The sequence below is a fragment of the Polyodon spathula genome, chromosome 10 (genome assembly GCF_017654505.1).
Source record: "Polyodon spathula isolate WHYD16114869_AA chromosome 10, ASM1765450v1, whole genome shotgun sequence".
Taxonomy (NCBI): Eukaryota; Metazoa; Chordata; class Actinopteri; order Acipenseriformes; family Polyodontidae; genus Polyodon; species Polyodon spathula.
Genome location: NC_054543.1, coordinates 35,945,270 through 35,967,506, shown reverse-complemented (window position 1 = coordinate 35,967,506; position 22,237 = coordinate 35,945,270). Strand labels below are relative to the sequence as shown.

Sequence of the window (22,237 nt, the reverse complement as noted above, 5' to 3'; positions counted from 1 at the left end):
TCTGTCTAAGTGAACTTTTAAAAAGCATATAACCCCAAAGTCAAGTGGACAAACATTTCAGATAGTATGCAAGTCTGAAAGGGTATCTGCATGTGAAAAAAGCAATTGACAGATAGATCAAAGAATATAGCTTTGTGGATAACAACAATACTCTGTTACTACTACTACTAATAATAATAATAATAACAATAATGGACACCATTTTAGTTTGTATTAATACACCTTTCCATTTAAATGGCTATGCTTGTTGTCAAGCTCAAGGTAAACCACAGCTGACCAAGAACTCTGTAACTAAATGAAAAAGTTAAACATAAATATCTTATGCAACAGATTTTAGTTGATCACAATTTATTCACAATAGGCTCACTTTTATAAGTTACACTGTAATATGGTGAATTTGGTAACACTTGTATATTTTTGTATTCTCAAAGAATTAAAATAAAATAAACACTAAGACATGTTTAAAATTATTACATTTATTAAAAATTATTTTTGCTTAGCGTAGGGTCAGTTGATTTATTTCAAACCCCCCATTTGATCTGACCTGCTAGGTTTAGCCTATATCAGATTGAAATCTGTGACGTGGTTTTAGAGAATGCACATTCTCAAGAAGGAGTTGCCATGTTTTGTTAGGCCTAGGCTCAATTCAAATAACAAGCGCCAATGAGGTAAAACTACTTAGAAAATAAGGGCCATTTTCAAACCTTTCTCAGTCTGCAGTCAGCCTGTTTTTTGAAAAGAGAAAACACCTGTAAATATAGGACCGAACAACTGGCCTATTTGCTGTCTTTCAAGCTGTTTGTTCTTCATTCCGTTAACTTTCAAACTCATTCTTCATATGTTTCAAAAAACAAAACAACAACAAAAAACAAGGTGGAGTTAATTACCTTGGATCAAACGCTAAGAAAATATGCCCTAGCTTGAGACATACTTCTCGGCTATAATAGCACCGGCTAGAGACATCGCTTGAAACGTTTGTCTAGTTCAGCTGCTTTCCCTTTTGCTTCATAATTTAAAAGATGTGTGGATTAATAAACAGAAATATCTAACTTTATCGCGCTCATTTGAACACACACACACACACACACTTTGTTCAAAAGATCATATTCGCAAAACTGTATCACGTTCTAATATGGAGTCTAAGAAACTGTATCTATTCCTTCCAAAGGACGTTTAGTCAACATGGTCCGTATCTGTAATAAATAGATCGATACACATGTAGTATTATCAGTCGTGCCCATTAAGTGGCAACCGCTGGCTCGGCTTATATGTGTGTCAGCGAGGGGGCTAGGTGGAGGGTGTCTCTGTGTACAGCTTCCGTGCACACACAAACCTCTTTAACATAAAATTCCACTCTGAAGATGGGAGAACATAAGAAATCCAATCCAATGAGTAAAGGGTGGAATAATAATAATAATAATAATAATAATAATAATAATAATAATAATAATAATAATAATAATAAGCAAAGGTGTGTGTGCAAAAGTGATTTCGGTGAGGTATTAAATAATTTCAATGGCAGGCCTATGCACATTAAAATTGGTTTGCTTTTTAAGATGGCATTATATTTTTCATTCTCAGAAAACGTGCGTATACGTTTACATTCGATGATTCAATGACTTCGGCCTATTTAAATATAGAAAATCGAATTCTGTGTTATTTGATGGAATTGGGCTACATTCCAAATCACTTCATAGTATATTGACAATGTGTATTTATAGTCCCAGTAACAATAGCCTACACTGAGTAAATAATAAGGATAAAACTCAGATTTGATGAGGTGTGTTATGTGGTAGTTTACAGTATTCGATTTTAAATTGATATTTATGACGTAGTTGATCATTTTGAAATCGACTAAACAGAGCACGAATTTTGTGAAAGGCTCGGTCGCTTCTGTAGTTTTATATACAAGCACAGTCTATGTGGAGCAAGTTAACAGTTGACAAAATAAAGACAAATATCTTTTTTTTTTAAACAGAGAAAAACTTCACTAACTAAATCCATACATTAAATATAGAGCCTATATATTGTTTTGTGAATAACATATGTATGTTTTTTAATTAATGTTTACTTAGAAAGTAAATTAATTAGTTAATTAACTAATTAGTTCTGTATATTACTCAAAAATCATTTAGATACAAATGGGAATCTGACTGAAAGTGATTGGGAGAAAATATTAAGCTTTCAGAACCCTGCTCGACGTTCAGTTCAGAATGGGTAATCAAATGCATGACACGCCCTACAAAATGAAAACAAATAATCTAGAATAAGAAAAAAAAAATCAGACACTTGCCTGAGGTGTCAAAGAAAAACATTCATCATTCTAGCAAAAGAAAACGAAATGTTTTTAACAAAACTTGATAAAATCACGCCATTTATAGATAAAAACACAAGATAGGCTTTTATATTGAAGCTGTTGTCAAGTAACCTTTTTACCAGTGATAAAAAACAAACAAACAAACCTATTGTCTTAGCTGTAAGGCTATAGGTTATATAGATCGACCGTTACAATGTAAAGGATATCGTGGATTAATATATATTTTACAACTCTATTTTGAACATACAGAAATGTTGGCATAATGTTACTTATTTATAAGAATCGGTCTAGGCTGCTGTAAATGCAAGCTCGCTTTTAGAGATAAAGGGATCCCCTATGGCTGCTCGGCACAATGAAAAGAAAAATGCACGTGCAGTGCCAGTGATGAGAAGTGATATTTTATTCAGTAGGCTACAATTCCAGAACACCGAATGCTACAATTCCAGAACACCGAATGCTACAATTCCAGAACACCGAATGCTACAATTCCAGAACACCGAATGCTACAATTTCAGAACTCCGAATGCTACAATTCCAGAACACCGAATGCAATAATTCTAGAACACAGAATGCAATAAGTTAAATGACTTGCACTCTTTTTGCCAGTCATTTTTTTAATGACAGCAGCCAGACGGTGCCTGCTCTTGTTCACCAGATACGGGGGGCGCCATTACAAAGTTAAGGTCAAGTTAGTGTCTTATGTTGGGTTGCACAAAGCTCCGGAATACCTACTGTTCTTCACTGACCCTGAAGTATAGCTTTGCAATACTAAAAACTAATAAGAAACCGGCCGCTCTCCTGTCGATCTGTTTGAGAAGTGGAAGAGAAAGTACATATTAAGATCATATTAAGGTAACTAATAATAATAATAATAATAATAATAATAATAATAATAATAATAATAATAATAATAATATTCATACAGTTTTTAAAACTGTAAAAGAAAAAATAAATTAAAAATAGCTTATGTAATAAAAACCATGTAGAAACCTATTTTTTGTAGCTTAAAGACGCCGATAAATGAAAGCTACAGACGGCTACAAAGAGTTTTTGTTTTTGCTTAGCTGTTGATGTTTCCAAAGAAAGAAAAGAGAATATACAACACCACAGCTTTTATTATTACCACTATAACTTGACTACTGCAGCTAGCTAACAGAACCTTTAAGATATCGTGTTTACATGCTTAGTCATTGTTCATTTGTTTATTGATCCATTTTTTAAATTTCTCTTGTGTTTAAAATATTCACTTTTATTATATCTTACAAAGTGTTTGGATAACTCATTAATAATGCAACCCATTTTAGTGCTATCGTAAGAGTTTAGCAAGAATTAAAGCCGTTCTGTACATCTTCTTTGTTGTCGTTTTCAAACGTCTAGAAACTGAAATGACATTAACAACAAAAAATGTAATAAATAAATAAATACATCCTGTGGCACCGTGTTTTAATTGGTTATATGGTGTTCTTTCTATGATCCTTTTTTGAAAAAAGAGATCTTCCTTTTGTCTGTGTAATAAAATGTTTAGGTCGGTGATGGTTAGCGATTGCTGGCGCACACAGTCTCAGACCACAGATGTTCAATGCCAGAACATTTGTTTTGTCCTTGGCAGTGTGAAGCTACCGCCGTTTAACCCTGAGGACTGACTGTCTTTCATTCAACTATTCACAGTTAAAGTAACCTTGAATGTGCTTATTAAAAAAAAAAAAAAAAAAAAAATGCGTTTAATCTAATTGTTCGATTCGAAAAAGGTAACCCGCTGTAGAATTCCAAATCGACTTCTCCATTATGAAGACTGTGGGGTAACGTAGTGTTTTTCTTTTGTTTTCATTGAATTCTGGAAAAGTGTATATAGGCCTATTGCCAAACATATTAAACTTTCATAAAAAGACCAAAGGGAAGTTGCGTCCTAGTTAGTTTTGTGATTTATGTTGATAAAAAGCTAGTTTAGCCTGAACAGTAAATCCACAAAATACAATCCTCATTCATATTAAAGCATATACAGAATGCAAATAATAAGCTGTGTATTAATCCAATCACATGAAATAATAATAATAATAGCCTTATGCGTATGCGTATATTATATATATATATATATATATATATATATATATATATATATATATATATATATATATATATATATATATATATATACAACCTAATAATATACATACCACCCCCACACAACATCAGATGACATAATGTGGTGTAACATTATTTAAAAGGTGTCAAAAATGTATGGAATGTCCTCCACAGTTTTTACACACACAAGAGTAAGTATGTGCCATCCGTCCACAGTTTTTAAAAAAAAAAAAAAAAAAAAAAAAAAAAAAAAAAAAAACTTATTATATATAATGACAAGTATTTACATAAAAACCTGTACCCGGACACGGCACGTATTTTATCGGCTGTGCCGTGCATTAAAATAAAATGCCATCATGTCGTTGTTTTAAAATGATAAGTATTTTAATGCTATGCCTGTTTATTCCTCAATTATAAAATGTATGAGACATGAACTGTATTACGCATATGCATATATTAAATATTTAAAAATCTATTTTGTTTGTTAGTTTTATTATCAACCGTTGCGGTACAATAGTGTATGTGTGTGTGTGTGTGTGTGTGTGTGTGTGTGTGTGTGTGTGTGTGTGTGTGTGTGTGTGTGTGTGTGTGTGTGTGTGTATGCCTCCATATACGGAATGGATATATATATATATAATTTTTAATATAATTTTTATTATTTGATTTATTTTTATTTTTTTTGCATGTAAACTTTCCGGTTTACACTGAGTTTGTATTTCTATAACATTGAGGAATATGGAATCTGATATCTTTATTTGTTTCAATACCTTCTGTATCTTTTTTTGTCGAAGTGTATCTTTTTGGCTTTTTTTGTGGAATCAAAACCAAAAATGAATCCCCCGTTCACTGTTTTGCCTTTGTAATTAAAATAGGTCTTTCTGATTCGAGGCACTTAATGTGCAGTACGGTAGACACGAATACATGATGCTTTCATTGTATTACTGTGGAACTCAGACCAGAGTTACAAATTCACTTCCAAACCTGTTACAAATAGAACAATTATGTCAACATTTGCTTACCAGCCAACTATATATACCCTACTGTAACATGTGCTTAACTGGGAAGCAGCAGTGGTAGTATAAGAATAAGCCAAAGTAGAATCTTTAAAATCATAATATTTAATTATATCAGGGGTTGCTTAATATAGTATGAAGGGTTGTAAAATTGTAAAGTATTTAGATTGTGTTTTTCTGTAAGCTGCTGCAGCCTATGAATTGTCTTCCAGTCTCGTACGAGTTGCTCAAGATGGTTCCTAATGACTGATATTGATGTATGGTAATTCTCTTTACCGGATCACGTGACACAATTACCTCAAGAATCGATCAAGATGAATTGCGCGTCAGTTTACGTTTCCGATTTTTTTTTTTTTTCCCTTCTCGGATCCTGTCTACACGCCTATATTGCAATAGATGAACAAAGTTTAACACACACAGCCTGGGTATTCATACTCACAAACGTAAAAAGGTGACATGACTGAGTTTGATGATCGCAGCAACTGTGCGTCAAATATGTATTTGCCGAGTTGTACATATTATGTCTCGGCACCAGATTTTTCGACAATGTCATCGTTTTTACCACAAACTACTTCGTGTCAAATAAATTGCCCCTATTCTTCAACTATAACACAAGTACAACCTGTACGGGACGTGGCATTCAGAGACTATGGACTTGAAAACCCAAGTAAATGGCATTATAGAGGCAACTATGCTTCTTACTACTCAACAGACGATCTAATGCACAGAGATCGAATCCAGTCATCGACTAGAACGGAAATGTTTCGAAAGAACGACTCCGTCTATAGTCACCAAGGGAGCTCGGAGGAATCATGCAATTTCTTCACCAATGTTGGACGAAATGGAGTTCTTCCTCAAGGCTTTGATCAGTTTTTTGAGACTTCTGGTAATGCCCTTGAAAAGTCAAACGCCGACCATTCGAGGGAAAAGGCAGAGTCCAGTTTCCCGGGAGATACTCCTTGTAATAAACTGCTTTCAGACCAGGAGAAACAACCCCCAACAGAAAACATCGACGAGGAATCTCCTTTATCTAACTGTGCCGAGGAAAAGAGCAGCGGCCCAAGTAGGTACATGCATGAGTCCAGCACTTTGTCGCTTTGATTTTATGTGCATCTTTATAAGCATACAAAGGTTTTTATATACCCTATAAGATCTGTTTTACTGTTGTACAAATATTTATGACGGGGAAGCAGTTAAGGTGGGCTTAATATTTCAGAAACGTACTGATCTGAAGCTGCTTGTTATTTAGTTAGTCACTGACAATTTGACATTAGCAAATTTAGCACTAACATTGTCATCAGTTTCACATAAAAGGGAGTATTCAAATAGACTGTTATTACACAATTTGTGTTTGTCATTATGCGATGTACGATACAACCATTTTTAGTTTATTTAACAAGCCAGGTTATATTTTTGGAACTTTAAAGCCTTTATTTAAATTATATATATATATATATATATATATATATATATATATATATATATATATATATAGATATATATATATATATATATATATATATATATATATATAATCTCCTACTAAATAACGAAAGCAGGTATTTATTAGGATTTTTTTTGCTTTCGTCATAATAATCCAAAAGTATATATAAACAATATGCCAATATTCGGTGTTTAATAAAGCATATGGATATTTTTTTGCAGTATTTTTATATTTAATTTTTCTAAATCGAAGCTTCGACGAAAACGACATTAACATTATAATTCCTTTGTGTGCTTGACTGAATTTGACATTATTTTATTTTTAGCTTCTTCGAGATCAAGAAAAAAGCGATGCCCCTACACCAAGTACCAGATAAGAGAACTTGAACGAGAATTTTTCTTCAACGTGTACATAAACAAAGAAAAGCGTATGGAGTTGTCCAGGATGTTACATCTTACTGATCGACAAGTGAAGATCTGGTTTCAGAACCGAAGAATGAAAGAGAAGAAACTGAACAGGGATCGGCTTCAGTATTTTACAGGAAACCCTTTATTTTGACAAATTAGAGAACGACGAAACCAGACACATGTGCTACTATCAATACCTGCAATAATGGGAACAGACGCATGCTTTAAGCATTGGAATTGTGAAAGAAAACTTGACTCTGAACTTTATCAACTATGCAAATCACAAACGTATGTTATTAGATACTTAATACTATTACCTCGAGAAAAATGATTTCTTTACAAGTCCCTCACGTGTAAAAATGTTATCACCGCCAGAAAATTAAATTATGGGACTTTACCGCCACAATCAAAATGTTTGTTTTTTTGCATAATGCTGCGCATTAGTTTTATATCTAGTTGTTTGTTTGCGCATGCAGGCATATATATATATATATATATATATATATATATATATATATATATATATCTATATATATATATATATATATACACACACCACACACACACAGACATTCGTAGTCACACAACTAGATATACAGTGCTCGTTTCGTTAATCCTGTGCTTTCGACCAACTGGGAACATAGGATTATGTATTAGAATTTGTATCTTTTTAAAAGTATGTACACGATTTGATATCATAGAAGCATGTAGATTGTATGATACTATTAAAATAATATTTAAACAATGACTAATCTTTTATTGCTTTTAAATGTTGTATCTTCTCACACGCAATACAATATACTGCACATAGGCTTACAACAACTGTTTTGTTTTTGTTTGTTTGCTTGTTTTTGTACGCGGTTTATAAATTGTAATTGTTGAAACTTTGTTGGCGATTTAATACAAACTGTATGACAAAACAAGTAGTCCAAAGAGTGAGACCGAGGACGCTTTATGAAATAACAGTTCCCATCCCTGGACGTTAGTAAGCATCTTTTCTTCGTTTTGGGCAGCGTGGAAGGCTGTTTACAAAACCTTGAACTGTCTAGACAACACAATAAAGACCAGAGCTGTAAATAGGTCGCCTAGGGTTTATTGCTCCTTCTGACCATTACAAACCGCAATAGAAGTAAAAAATACGATGGATATCAAATCATATAAGGAATGGTGATTCGTATCACGAAATGTGCTCGTGTTCTCGTAGAGTCTTGTATAAGTTAATGAAATAAAAACAATTTTTAAAAAAAGAAGCAAAGATCTCGGTGTCATCCAAAGCAATTGGAGAATCGGGACTTGAATGCCATAGATAAATATTATCACAATTTAACTTAATTTATAGGATTATTTGAGTTTATAAAGGGGCTATTGTTTTAGACCGAATAATGTATATACAAAAAAATGCTATTTTTTTTGCCTTTGAACTTTCATAACGTCAAGGTCATCAACGTTAAACTTTTTAAATAAGTATAGGCATCTTGAGGCTGTTCTCTTAGTAAAACAACCCCCTCTGAAAATCTCCTACGCCACACCTATGACGTTATGTATTTATTGGAAAAACAAACGTCTACAGCAGCGTAGAAGAAAATGAAGGCTTTGGAGTATGTTTTCTTATGAAGAAAATGATACAATTAATAGCATATTTCACGGACCGTATTCAAAGGATGGGACCCTCAGGAATGTGAAGTTCTTTAAATATCCTTTGTTTGCAATGTCCTTTGCATGTCTAGTCCCTAAGATTTATTACCAAAAAAGATGATGATGATTATTATTATTATTATTATTATTATTATTATTATTATATTATGTATTATTATTATTATTATATTATTATTATTATTATTATTATTTCATATATTTAATCTTATCAGCAGGGCACACACGAGAGTTTTAATTACAGCTCTCTGTTCTTTAAACATTAAATTAGCTATGTGTTTGTGGCTACTAAACTTTATGGACCGTAGCGCATTTAAAAGCGTATTTCTTCAAAGCGTAGCAGTGTTCCAAGTGTAGTAAATAATCTAAATGTCTGTGGCCTGTCCTGTCCTATGCAGAACGCGACAACGTGGCATGCGCCTGCGTGCTGCGCAGATAAATAGGCTTATACAGTAAATACAATAAAACTATGGTGAGAAAGTTATATGGATATTTTTACGCTATTATTAAGGCTGGTATTATGCGTTGATCTCGTTAAAAACAGTACCCAATTGTACAGTTGGGTATGTTTAGTCACAAAATACTTGAAATGGTCTATAAATGGCGCGTGTATGTTACACACGGCGTGTGAGTGTATTGAAAAGCCAGGGTTGTAAGTATAGCTCTAAAATATTCGCGGTTTTATTGTTCTTTCTATATAAGGTATAGGGAATTCCGAAGTATGTGTAATATACCTTGAATCCACAAGAGGGCGTTTCAACATAGTTTGGATTACATTACAATATATATATATTTTATAATTTTTAACGTCAGCTTTGTATTATTGTATTAATTCAAGCTATTACAAGAATGGGAAAGAAATGGCACAAATCCCAGTATTTCAGCAACATCTGTAATATGAGCACATTGCTTTGTTAATTTGACTTAATATAGGATCATATTTTCCTAAAAGCATTTACTTATTTGTATTTATTTAAAACCACCTTAAATTTATTGTACAAAAAAGGTATTTCAAAACCTTTGCACATTTTGTTTTAAAAAAATATTTTAAGAAAATATTATACCTTTCCGCCTAAATACGTATGCTGATTCTTAATTTAATTTTTAAATAAAAATACTCAGGGCATCCTCCTGATAATACTTGTGTTTGAGGAACATTCTTCTTGTATTGTTATTTGTATCATAATTATTTTTTTCAGAGACAATTGAATAGTTGTAGTAACCATTTCGCGGAGTTGTTTGACTATTACAACTACCTAAAAATAAAATAACAGAAATCTTAGTTTACTAGGGTATAAAACATACTTCATAGAGTGGTGGCCAAAGCGTGCTCTCTGTCATCACTTCTGTTATTTGAGAAAAGGCTTTAAACCACAGTCACAACCGTTATTGTATAAATGATCACGTAGTTTATGATATGGGCATGCGTTGAACAATAAAAATAACGTCTGGGCTTCCATTCAGTCGGTATGTTTAAGGTCTAAGCAAGAAAATGCAGACGGGAAGTTTGCTCATTGTTGGGAGATTATCCTATATTCGTCACAAGAAAGAAAGAAAGAAAGAAAGAAAGAAAGAAAGAAAAAAGAAAGAAAATTTCTTTCCTTCTGTTCTTCTCTTTCTTTCCTTTCTTTTCTTTTTTTCCTTTCTTTCTTTTCTTCTTTCTCTTTTTTCTTCTTTTCTTTTCTTTCTTCTTTCTTCCTTCGACCAAGCAGCTAAGAAAGAAAGAAAGAAAGAAAGAAAGAAAGAAAGAAAGAAAGAAAGAAAGGCCGATATATTTCCTAAATGCAAGCGGCGATTGTGTGTTATGCCTATGGCTTGCATGTTTAGAAGAACACTAGACTGCAGCTGTTCGTTATATACAAAGGCGCTGTTGACGTGACAGTGAAGTTATAGTTGAACAACTAGAAATCAAAATAAATAAAAAAACAAAACACGTGTAGTCATCGCAAGTAAGTGTACTATTCATCTATTTTTCGAGGTTTGAGCTGCAGAATACGGCATCTCTTCGTACTTTGAATAAGTTATATGAGGTGCTGTGCTGAATCGTTTTGCCGAATACCGGTAGAATAACACGTGCATTTAAATAACTATGTTCTTGATAGATTTAAAAATAATAAGTGGTTTGTTGAGAGTGCAAAATCAAATACTTTCAACAGCACTAGGAGAAACATTTATCTGCACAGATTGTTTATCGAGGCAGTTAACAGCTCTGTTTTTGTCTCCACTTTAAAAAAAGTCGCCTTCAACTTCATCTTGGATTTTTTTGTTTGTTTTTGTATTATTATTTTTTTTTTCCAAACAAAAAAGTACAGAATTGTTTATTATTTTTTGTTGAAAACCCTTGTGTGAATACTAATCATGAGTTTTAGGAACTTAAAACTAAACAAAACAAAACAAAACAAAAAAAAACCCGTTTATTATATTTTAATAACCTCACAGATAAATATAATTCGGCATTCTATTTTTAAAGCCATATCTAATGGTTAAAAAAAAAAAAAAAGTAACACAATTAATATAACAAAGAAACAACCTCGCTTCCCAAAATACTGTTTTTATAATTCAGATTTTGCAAAGGATCTATAGGATAATCTTCAATAATTCAAAACCTGAACCATTATGCGAATGTATAACTATTAATCTTATCCTTTACAAAGTCGCAATTGATTTCTTAATAAAATACCTCAACAACTCGGTACCCAGAGATATAACTCTCTGAAAACCTTCAAGAGCAAGAAAATTACCAAGAAGCTCACGAATGCAGATGAGAATTATATTGATCGCCCTGATTCTCCTTAATATGTATTCATAAATTCAACAACCTTTGGTACCTCGAATGTGTCAGACACAAATGCTTTTACTTGGTCTATAAGAGAAAACGTGGATTCATCCCATTATAACAGACACGGGGAGGCTCACTGAGAGAAATGTATACTATTGAATATATTACGTTCCAAACCTGCGCAAATGTGACAAATTGACAATACAGGCTGACAAAAAAAAAGGGTTATTTCTTAGTATGTTGCATATTCAAAGCACGTCTCAATATGTGCACTGTAGGTACAGAAGACTAAAGCGTTTGGAAGCCTTGCAATTTTTTTTAGTAAACAAACAAACAAACACACACACAGACACAAACTGTAAATTGAGAATTTATTTTAATGGTTCGTAACTCCATCCAAGCAGCAAAGCATCTAACATAAAAAAAAAAAAAAAAGTATGACCTGTAATACATTAATACATATATATATATATATATATATATATATATATATATATATATAGTATAATAATATATATTATATATATATATATATAATATATATATATAATATATAAAATGCCTTGATTGTAGTTTTAATACAATGAATACTGCAATATTGAAAGTCTTGTTAATTTTACTAATATTTCAAATCATATATGCAACAAGTCTAAATATGCATTTTAAAATAGCTGGTTTCCCTTAAAAGATAGTGCTTGGGTTCAAATTGCCTTTTTCAGTTGCATTCAATTTCAAGTGCTCGTTCTAGGTGTCGCTGCAGACCGCATCTGAGCTCTTAACCAAAGAACCATGTGATCACGTGACTCGAAGGGAGGCTGCGTCTCAAGGCCATTTTCAAATTCCATTGGTTTGGCTGTCATGTGGTAGTGCAGTGGCATCGTGAATTACACGGGGATTGTTTTGCTAGATATGTCAGCCTATAAAGGACATCTCTCTCTTCTTTAAAATCCTCTTCAAAATGTCCTTTCCCAACAGCTCTCCTGCTGCTAATACCTTTCTAGTTGACTCTTTGATCGGTGCCTGCAGAGGTGATAGCTTCTATTCCAGCAGCAGTATGTACATGCCGTCCAGCACAGAAATGGGAACTTATGGAATGCAAACCTGTGGACTACTGCCGTCTCTTGGTAAAAGGGGAGAACTTAACCACCAGAGCATGGGCATGAATGTTCATTCTTATGTACCTCAGATAGATAACTGGGCAGATCCGACCAGAGCGTGCAGAATAGAACAACCCGCTACCCAACAGATGCCCACTTGCACTTTTGCAACTAATATAAAAGAAGAAATAACTTGCTGTATGTATTCTGACAAGAGAGCAAAGGTCAGCTCTTCTGAAATTCCCGCCTACGCGAGCCTGATACCCGAATCCTGCCCTGTTGATAATCCCGAAGTCCCTGTCCCGGGGTATTTTAGGCTGAGCCAGACCTACGCATCCGGGAAAACACAAGAGTGCAGACACGCTTCAGAAACGAGTTCAAGCACAATTCTGCAGCTAACTCGAATTCATTCCAAATCTTCTCATGCTGAAGCGGAAAAGAAAATAATTGAAATTCCCAGTGCCCGAGATTCATCCAGGACAGCCCACCCTGTAGAAAGCGTAGAACGAAAGTCGAGCTCGCAAGAAGAAAATAACTGCTCTGACGAAGCCTCTGACTCCAGTCCAGAAGTACCAGACAAGGAAGCGAAAGGTCGGTATAATAAAATGGTTGAATCGTATCGTGGTGTAATACGAACTCAACAGCACCATAAAACCCAATCTAAAACCTAACACAAACAACCCTAAGAGTCGTAATGTTTAATGGTATCCTTACTCGGGTTGCAGTAAAATGTGTGCACAGAGAATGCTGCAGGAGGCTGCTGCAAAGGAAAGCACAACACGTTTACATTTTGAATTACAGATGATATATTGTACTATTCGTTCAATCAAACAGTATTACCTAGCTGTAGTTAATTTTAAAACCATGATAACAAAATTTTTCATAATGTCGTATGTATGTGTTTTTAAATATATCTATCAATCGATCTACCCATTTATCTGCCAATATTTATAGGTCTATCTATCTATCTATCTATCTATCTATCTATCTATCTATATCTATCTATCTATCTATCTATCTATCTATCTATCCAGTTAGCTAGCTAGCTAGCTATAGACATTTCACTTTCATAAAACTATATTGTCTTATAATGTTTTTTTTTTGTTGTTTTTTTGTTTGTTTTTTGTCATCAAATTCACTTAAACTAATACTCAGTATACCTTCAAAGGAAAAGCAACGTAGCGTGTTTCACTATTGCCTATTAAAATTTAAAAAATAATATCCGAATTACACTTTTTTGCACAAGACATGGAGAACCAAAAAAGATTTTGATTTAAGGTTTCAATACATTATAATATTTATCTGAATTTGAATATTGGGTTTAACTTGTCTGTGGATGCATTTATGTTTGCATGCCCAATTTACAGTTGCACATAAATAACACGTTAGCTTTCAATTCAATTTTGTGCAATCTGCCAAAATATTGCCTTACATGGCCAGCATTTAGGTTTGGAACATGTTTTTCATATAATGAATTCTAGTTTATCTAACCAATTCTGAATCTCTAAACTCCCTAATTGTTTTAAAACAAGATTATTTAAAATAGCACATGCTAATAAATTATTAACCTATGTGCTGTTTTATTTTAATTTTAACACCTGTGTGTTAAAATAAGGCAACATCATGTCATACTTATAACATAAACACATGAAGGGCTATGATCATACAAAAATACACAGGCTACATTAAACCAATAAATAATATTTTTAACATTTGACGACCTACCTCACCTCTAAGATTGTGTGACGTATATTCTTTAGAAGGCCATGCAAAATAAAATACATTACTAACATATTTCATTTGGCATATGTTGATAAGTGTAAATGTTTTTGTTAATACTGATAATATAATGAAACGCTCGCTTCGTTCATGTGTATATTATTTGTGTATTTATTTATTTATTTGTGGGTTTTTTTTCATTCTGACAGAATGCAAAACAAATAAACCAACAAGCAACTGGCTAACTGCAAAGAGCGGTCGAAAGAAAAGGTGCCCCTATACCAAACACCAAACACTGGAATTAGAAAAGGAGTTTTTATTCAACATGTACCTTACTCGAGAGCGCCGTCTAGAGATCAGCCAAAGTGTGAACCTCACCGACAGACAGGTCAAGATTTGGTTTCAAAACCGCAGAATGAAGCTGAAAAAGATGAGCAGGGAGAACCGAATCCGGGAACTAACCGCGAATTTGACCTTCTCGTGAGCACAAACGGGCACATTCAAGCTGTAAACCATCAGAGGTGCATTGGGGACTAAAACAATATTTGTGTTTTTTGTTTGTTTGGTATTATATATTATATATATATATATATATATATATATATATATATATATATATATATATATACACACACACACAGAACCTACGATGACTATGTCATTTTCACTTGGCAGTTTTCTCATGTGTCTCTCTGTATGGTTTTGGGAATTTAAAAGTGACGTGTACAATTACTTAAATATGTTTTAACACAGGGTATGGACCAGTTTTGTCTCCTGGTCTTAAATTATTGAAAAGTTATCACCCATAGTGAGGAGTTTTTATTTTGTGTTATTCACCTCCATACTGTAGCGGTAATGACCAGCAGTATACTGTTCAAAAACTGTACATTTTATAACAATTTTAATGTTGCGAAACATGAATGAAGCACATGTTTAATGTATGTAAATCACAATTAAATGTGTAACGCTAAAGCTATCCACTTTTTTTTAGAATAGAAAGATCACTTCATTTGGTGTTAGTTCTTAACCAGAATTCGAAATGTCCCATTATAGAATATGTGGTGTGTATTGTGGATGTGGCTCGGATGCATGTTTTATGGCATGAAAACTCAAATAAATTATATGTACAAATAATGTTGCTTTCGCTTACATTTTTTTTTTTTATTTTGTATTGTGATCATCTATAGATGGAACTGTATTATGTTTCATCTTGCTTTTCAGTCGGAGAAAAACAGAACAGTATAAGATTAGTGTTTAAGAGCTACTATCCTTATTGCGGCTTATAGAAAAAAAAAAAGTTTATGCTGCAATTTTATTAACTCAAAAAGAAGAGGGGGAGAGAAAAGAGAACAAAATGTGATCTTATTAACAGATGATTTTGCTTTGTTATATTGATGGCCTGCTTTTTTAAAGCTACTATAGCAGTTATTAGAAACTAATAATAAGTAATTAAAAAAATAAAAAAATAAAAACTCGAACAAACTCGTGTCAATTAAAAAAAAAAAAAAAAAAAAACAATCGTGAACTTTATACGTTTAGCAACCTTATACCAGTAGTCCCCCTTTTGAATATGACACTGCATTGTGTTTAAAATTGCCGCTACAAATGCGCGTTTAATAAATAGATATAGTAAGAAATATATTGACTGCTTGGGGTGTAGGGTTACTTTTCGGTTCTCCAGATATTAACCAGGCGTAGAAGGGCAGGAAGTCTACAAAGAGAGGTGATGTAAAAAAGCATGAATAGCGCCATTTGTATACATCGGAATTCATTTTGGAAAACTACTCATCGGTTTTAATATAACTTCACTGCAGGTCACATGAGATACAAACGCGCAGATGTATCACACATGTATAAATACTAGCTATATAAGTTATGTAAAAAATTTGAAACATTCTCCAAAGGTTTCGAACTGCGTGGGGGGGGGGGGGGGGAGCAAACTGGGGGGGGGGGCTTGGGGGGGGGGGGGGGGGGGGGGGGGGGGGGGGGGGGGGGTCGTTGAATCTGGCACAGCAAAAACTTAGACACGCTGTCTTTGATCTTTGAGGCGTTAGAAGTTAACACACACGTTAAAGTACTTTTGGAGAATTTGGCGCACAGAAATATCGAAGTTATATATAATGGTAAATCCGCTTTCTTCAATGTGTTGCATTTTCATGTTCTAAAATAGAACCATTTCATATATATATACATATATAAAATTGTATAATTAAACAAATACTAATAATACCTGAGTTTCATTTAATAAAACTCAATTAAAACCAAACTTCCCAATTCTATCATATGTACACGCTATATTTCAGCTTTATGTAATGTGAGTCGCATCCCATATAATTGCAATCATAACCGATTTGTTCAAATTCTATTTTGTATAAGCTGTGTTAAACTGAAAGCCAAATTGTATTTATCTGTCACGTTCAGGCACCAAAGGGTTCAGTTTAATACAACGTTGTAGTAACAGCGTGTTCTATGAAAGTTGTAAAGGGACTTGTAACTTTGATGCTGGCACATAATGCATTATTAACAGAGCAGTATAACACGTGGAGTCTAACTTTCCGGTATAGCCTATTTTATCCAAAAATATTATGCTTTAAAATCCTTTAACTAATATTAGGCAATAAATTAATGTTCAATTCACAGAACTAGCAAACAACACAGTGGGTGTGTGTGTGTGTTGTGTGTGTGTGTGTGTGTGTGTGTGTGTGTGTGTGTGTGTGTGTGTGTGTGTGTGTGTGTGTGTTGTAACCACAAAAGTTTTGTGTGTTTAAAAATTTTAAACATAATAGGTACATTGGTTGGATCCTTGGAGAAAATATATTTAGAGTCTGGAAATAAAAAAAAGAAAGTCTGTATTTCAAATGTATTAAATATTTTATTTACACAGAAGTACATTGTTTTATTAAGAAACATTAGATTATTAAGAATGAGAACAGTCCACACACACACACGCACACACACACACACGCACGCACGCACACACACACACGCGCACACGCACACACCTAATTAAAACATACATTTTATAAACTTAAAATGGTACTAATCACAGATTATACGTCAGTAACATATATTTTATAAAGGAAGTGTTTGAATCATTGACATCTGTTTAAAGGGGCTCAGAGCTGTACTGTCTCTCTCCGATCCGTAATCTTTTTAACAGGACTCAGTGCTGTAATGTCGAGCTTCGCTGCTATTACTCGTGCTGCAATACTTCAGGTCAAGATTTTAATGAGTGCTATCAGTTTTCAGCTCTGGTTAGCATTATATTTTTCAGCGGTTCTATTTAGGTTGTGTACAGTTTATAATTTAATGTATTTCTAAAGGTCAGTTTTAATTTATATACACAATTTCTGACACTGAATAAAAATATAGGAAAAACACAACTAAAAGTATTCGGCTAAAATATAAAGTATATTTATTATGCTTAGTCTAAGGGTAACTGATTTCAATAGGCTAAATAACCATTCAAACTATGTTTACATAAAGAGAATATTGGAAAAGATGAAATATATGTACATAAAGAATCATATTTTTCTCCAACCTGCCCATGTGTACATCATTTCTGTGCAGACCCCTTTTTGCTATAACCAAGAGTCCGTTTTATTAAAGACGCTTTTAATGTATAATCAGGCAACATTTCGCGAGTATGACAGATTAGTCTCTGGAATTAAAATAACGCATATTGTTTTTGCGTGCACATATATTTAATATAATATATATATATATGTTATATAATAACGATATATATATATATACTATATATAGAAGATATATATTTATAAAGGCCACCACTAACCGACAAAACTATAAAGGCAACCACTACACAGCTTGCTTCTCTGTGCCAAACACACGCTTCAACAAAATACATTTTTACAGAAACTTTGGAAATGTATTTAAAAAAGAATCCACAGAACAACCTTGCCCTTTGTTATTATATTGCATGTTACTGCATTTGCTTTACGAGGAGTTTCACCAGACGGGTCTGTAGAGATCATTTTACAAGCACAGAGTGTAAAACAAGCAACTGTTTTGTTTTTAGAAGCGGTTAGATTTTGACACTCGTTTAAGCAAAATAAACGTGTCTACGTAAAAAAAAAAAATAGTCCCAAACTGCCATATGTGCATCAATAAAGGTTCAAAGCACACCGTGACTCTAGATAACTTCATACTTGTAATGTTTTATTTATTTTATAATTACACTGTTCATGTGTAATACAATGTCAAAAATAACAATACCATAAACTGCGGATTGATTTACTCACTGTATTGGTAAATATGATCACGTGATCCTGGCAACCAATCGCTGAAGATGCAGCCTGCAAAAATACTATGATTGTTCAGAGGGAAGGTATCTGTAACAGTATAACCTTTTATATCACTACGAAGGGCTCCAAAAATGTCGAGCAGTGGTACACTTAGTAACTATTATGTTGATGCTATCATAGGGCATGAAGCAGAGGACGTTTATGGGGCGAGGTTCGCACAGGGAGCGCACAGCACGACCTCAAGGCCATCAGGTGTGGGAGATAGTCCTGATTTTTCCTCTTGCAACTTTGCGCCCAAATCTGCGGTGTTTTCCACGTCTTGGTCCCCAGTTCACCCTCAGTCTAGTGCCGCAGTGTCGGGGCTCTATCATCCCTACATGCACCAGTCACATCTTGCCGCAGCAGAAAGTAGATATGTACGTTCTTGGATCGATCCACTCTCCACTTCGGTTTCTTTTCCCGGCTTCCATCCCAACAGTCGGCATTACGGGATCAAGCCAGAAACTTTGCCATCATCCAAGAGGACAGAGAGCTCTTCTTTTGAGGCACAGGCTCCAAGCATCCCCGACTTCACGAGCGCTTCTTTTTCAGAAAGTAAGGACAAGCCAGCCAAAGCGAAAGAACCTTTCAGCAGCGACATTTCCAGCAACAGCGAGCTCATGGATGAAACGCAACAGCAACTTGACCCAAGTAAGTAAAATAAATTGCTCTATGATTTACAGCCCAAGAAACATACGGTGAGTAAAGCTGCAGGTTTTACAAACCTATAAAAGTGTCTAGACACCTAACATAGCCCGAAAAGCTACACGCATCTATAAAATAGTTATAGTGGGCAGATTCATAACCATGTTTAACAAATAACATTAAAGCTTATGAGAAATAGACTGTATTAATTTCTCGATCTAAAGTGCTATAATAAAAGTGAAGGTTTAACTCTCTTTTTTTTCAGGCAACCCTGCTGCAAACTGGATCCACGCTCGCTCGACAAGGAAGAAACGCTGCCCGTATACCAAATACCAGACTCTGGAACTGGAAAAAGAATTTCTTTTTAACATGTATCTCACTAGAGATCGGCGTTACGAGGTTGCTAGAATTTTAAATTTAACCGAAAGACAAGTAAAAATCTGGTTTCAGAACAGAAGAATGAAAATGAAAAAGATGAACAGAGAGAAGGGCAACAAGGATCTTAACTGACGCAAGAATAGGCTTGCTAGAAAGTAAATGTTAGAGGACTTACAAACTGTCTCTCCATTCCGGATGTATATGTGATATATAGTGTATTATTATTTGCGTGTGTTAATTCAGCTGAATGTCGCGTTTTTGCTTAAAAAATAGCCATGGAATGCTGAATGGAAACATCGTTGAAATTGTGATATAGATTAATAGTGCGGTGGGTTATGCCAAAAAAAAATAAAAATAAAATTAATGTATATTAAATCACTTAGGCTAGTTAAGTATCGGCTGTGGGGTTAATTTATATTCAATACTTAGCAGGAATTTGCAAGATATATTTCCCTTAGTTAACGATAATAAAATGAAACCGTATTATTTGCAACATGTTTTAATCAAGAGCGGGTTAAGAATATTAATGCAACACAGTAATAAGCGTGGAGAAGTACAACACATCACCTTATCCGAGCCGGTAAGGGCAATGTTTACATGTAGGAGGTTTTGGAAATGTATGTTTCTTCAATCCTCACAGCTGTATAATCGATTTTTTTTTTTTTTTTTTTGTATTTTTTGTTTTGTTTACTTTAATTACATGTTGTAAATGTAAGATTACACAGACCAGGTTTGAAAAGTTTTAAATGAAAGCTGTGTAGATTTTTTTTTTAAAACGATATGTGTATAAATTGATTTTTTTTTTTCCAAACATACGTCAGCATCAAAACAATTACATCCGTTCGACAAATATATAAATATAGCTGATATATTAGAAAAGAGGTACCAAATAAGGTACCAGATGTTTTTATTCTGAAACCTACATTTTGCCTTTCAAAGAAAATATCCAGGACCCTACGCAAAAAGAACAAAGAAATCCACTTAAATAACTAAGTTCACGGTTTTAGACACATGGGCAGCACGTGCATCATTATGTAAACGGAAAGAGTTACCATAGAGTTGCAATTTAGAGTTAAAACAATGTCTTTTAACTAGTGCGCGCGCGCGTGTGTGTGTGTGTGTGTTGTGTGTGTGTGTGTGTGTGTGTGTGTGTGTGTAACCAGGTGGGTCATTTTGTCTTTAATGTGAAGAAATCGCATTGCCGCATTACAATTATAAACACTAATATTGTGTAGCATTGAATATGCAAGCGTCTTTTTTCTTATTATTCTCTCTGACCACTGGAACAAACATCAAGATACTCATTTAACTTGACGTAGTTAACGTTATTACTATACCTTTATTAAGTTTATCATGTATTTATTTAAGGCATTTGATGCAAGTATTGTATAGACTCTGTGTAGTTTCCTTTTTAAAATAGGAGGGTATCCATGCTCAGTGTGCAGTCTGTGATTATAACCTTATTTTTAACAAAAAATTGCAACTATGTTTACGTCCCATTATTGAATGCATTGCTTTTTTTGGAAGAAGACAGCTAACCTATCCAACGTTACTTATTAGCATGTCTACCAAAAGTATTAGGCCTCTTTAATTTGTAATGCCCTTATATGGTGTTGAGGAACAATAGGACAGCAATTTCGCAAAATATGCTATCTTGATTTACTTTAAGATTGAAATATAAAATAAAATAAGAACATATTCTGTCATCTTTGTCACAAACACACACACACACACACACACACACACACACTCACACACACACATACACACACACACACGCACAAGAGAGTAATAAAGATTGAATTGCATTTTATGCGGAAGTTTGTTGGTAAATCATCAGTAAATGTAAAAATAAAATAAATAACCCACAAGTGTAGTCTGCTAGCTCATTTAGAAGCTATTGTTTACGTGTATACCGCTAATAAAGTGTTTACGATTGGCAAGGTGCTGCATGGATTGTTACTGATTGTGAAGCCTGTACCTACAATGCTATTCGAACAGGAAGGAATGGGGTACAATAAAGCCATATAACCGACTAGACGTCTGGTCTAAATGAGTTTATGGAAGCAAGTCGTAATTGTACTCTTCTTTGAAACCTTCCTATTTGTGTGTTTGTCTCTGTTGCTGACAAACAGAAATGCAGACACGGTGTAAAGGGGTGTCTGGTAGATACTTTGTATTTTCACAGAAAGGCCAGAAAGATTAAAGGAAGTTGCTTTTACTTTAATATGAAGATTATGCATTGATGATTTGCTGAAAGGACATTCTCTAGTATGCTATTAACACCGACAAACTATCAGAAATGCAGCATTGTATCTCTTTTTTTAAATAACTAAAATGTGAATAGAAAAAAACATAGGGTATTCAATGAAAACAGTGTGTGTTAACTGGTTTAATGA

General features: G+C 33.8%; 3 protein-coding genes across 3 annotated transcripts; all 3 read left to right on the top strand.

Moving 5' to 3' along the window:
* Positions 1–5,809: 5,809 nt before the first annotated feature.
* On the top strand, positions 5,810–7,734 carry LOC121322032 (homeobox protein Hox-D11a-like). Its single transcript, XM_041261472.1, has 2 exons — positions 5,810–6,475; positions 7,182–7,734. Exons 1-2 carry the CDS (start codon positions 5,869–5,871, stop codon positions 7,412–7,414), a joined length of 840 nt encoding a protein of 279 aa, XP_041117406.1. The 5' UTR covers positions 5,810–5,868; the 3' UTR covers positions 7,415–7,734.
* Positions 7,735–12,360: 4,626 nt separating this feature from the next.
* On the top strand, positions 12,361–15,066 carry LOC121321591 (homeobox protein Hox-D10a-like). The gene is made up of 2 exons (XM_041260598.1): positions 12,361–13,383; positions 14,721–15,066. The coding sequence occupies exons 1-2, from the start codon at positions 12,654–12,656 to the stop codon at positions 14,993–14,995; spliced, it is 1,005 nt and encodes a 334-aa protein (XP_041116532.1). The 5' UTR covers positions 12,361–12,653; the 3' UTR covers positions 14,996–15,066.
* Positions 15,067–18,832: 3,766 nt separating this feature from the next.
* Positions 18,833–22,237, top strand: LOC121321511 (homeobox protein Hox-D9-like). The gene is made up of 2 exons (XM_041260495.1): positions 18,833–19,466; positions 19,726–22,237. Exons 1-2 carry the CDS (start codon positions 18,908–18,910, stop codon positions 19,968–19,970), a joined length of 804 nt encoding a protein of 267 aa, XP_041116429.1. The 5' UTR covers positions 18,833–18,907; the 3' UTR covers positions 19,971–22,237.

Excerpts from the sequence above, each read along its gene's own strand:
- LOC121322032 (XM_041261472.1), top strand. The coding sequence starts at position 5,869 with ATGACTGAGTTTGATGATCGCAGCAACTGTGCGTCAAATATGTATTTG. Across the intron at positions 6,476-7,181 it reads GGAAAAGAGCAGCGGCCCAA|CTTCTTCGAGATCAAGAAAA; the intron begins GTAGGTACATGC and ends TTTTATTTTTAG.
- LOC121321591 (XM_041260598.1), top strand. The coding sequence starts at position 12,654 with ATGTCCTTTCCCAACAGCTCTCCTGCTGCTAATACCTTTCTAGTTGAC. Across the intron at positions 13,384-14,720 it reads ACCAGACAAGGAAGCGAAAG|AATGCAAAACAAATAAACCA; the intron begins GTCGGTATAATA and ends TCATTCTGACAG.
- LOC121321511 (XM_041260495.1), top strand. The coding sequence starts at position 18,908 with ATGTCGAGCAGTGGTACACTTAGTAACTATTATGTTGATGCTATCATA. Across the intron at positions 19,467-19,725 it reads GCAACAGCAACTTGACCCAA|GCAACCCTGCTGCAAACTGG; the intron begins GTAAGTAAAATA and ends CTTTTTTTTCAG.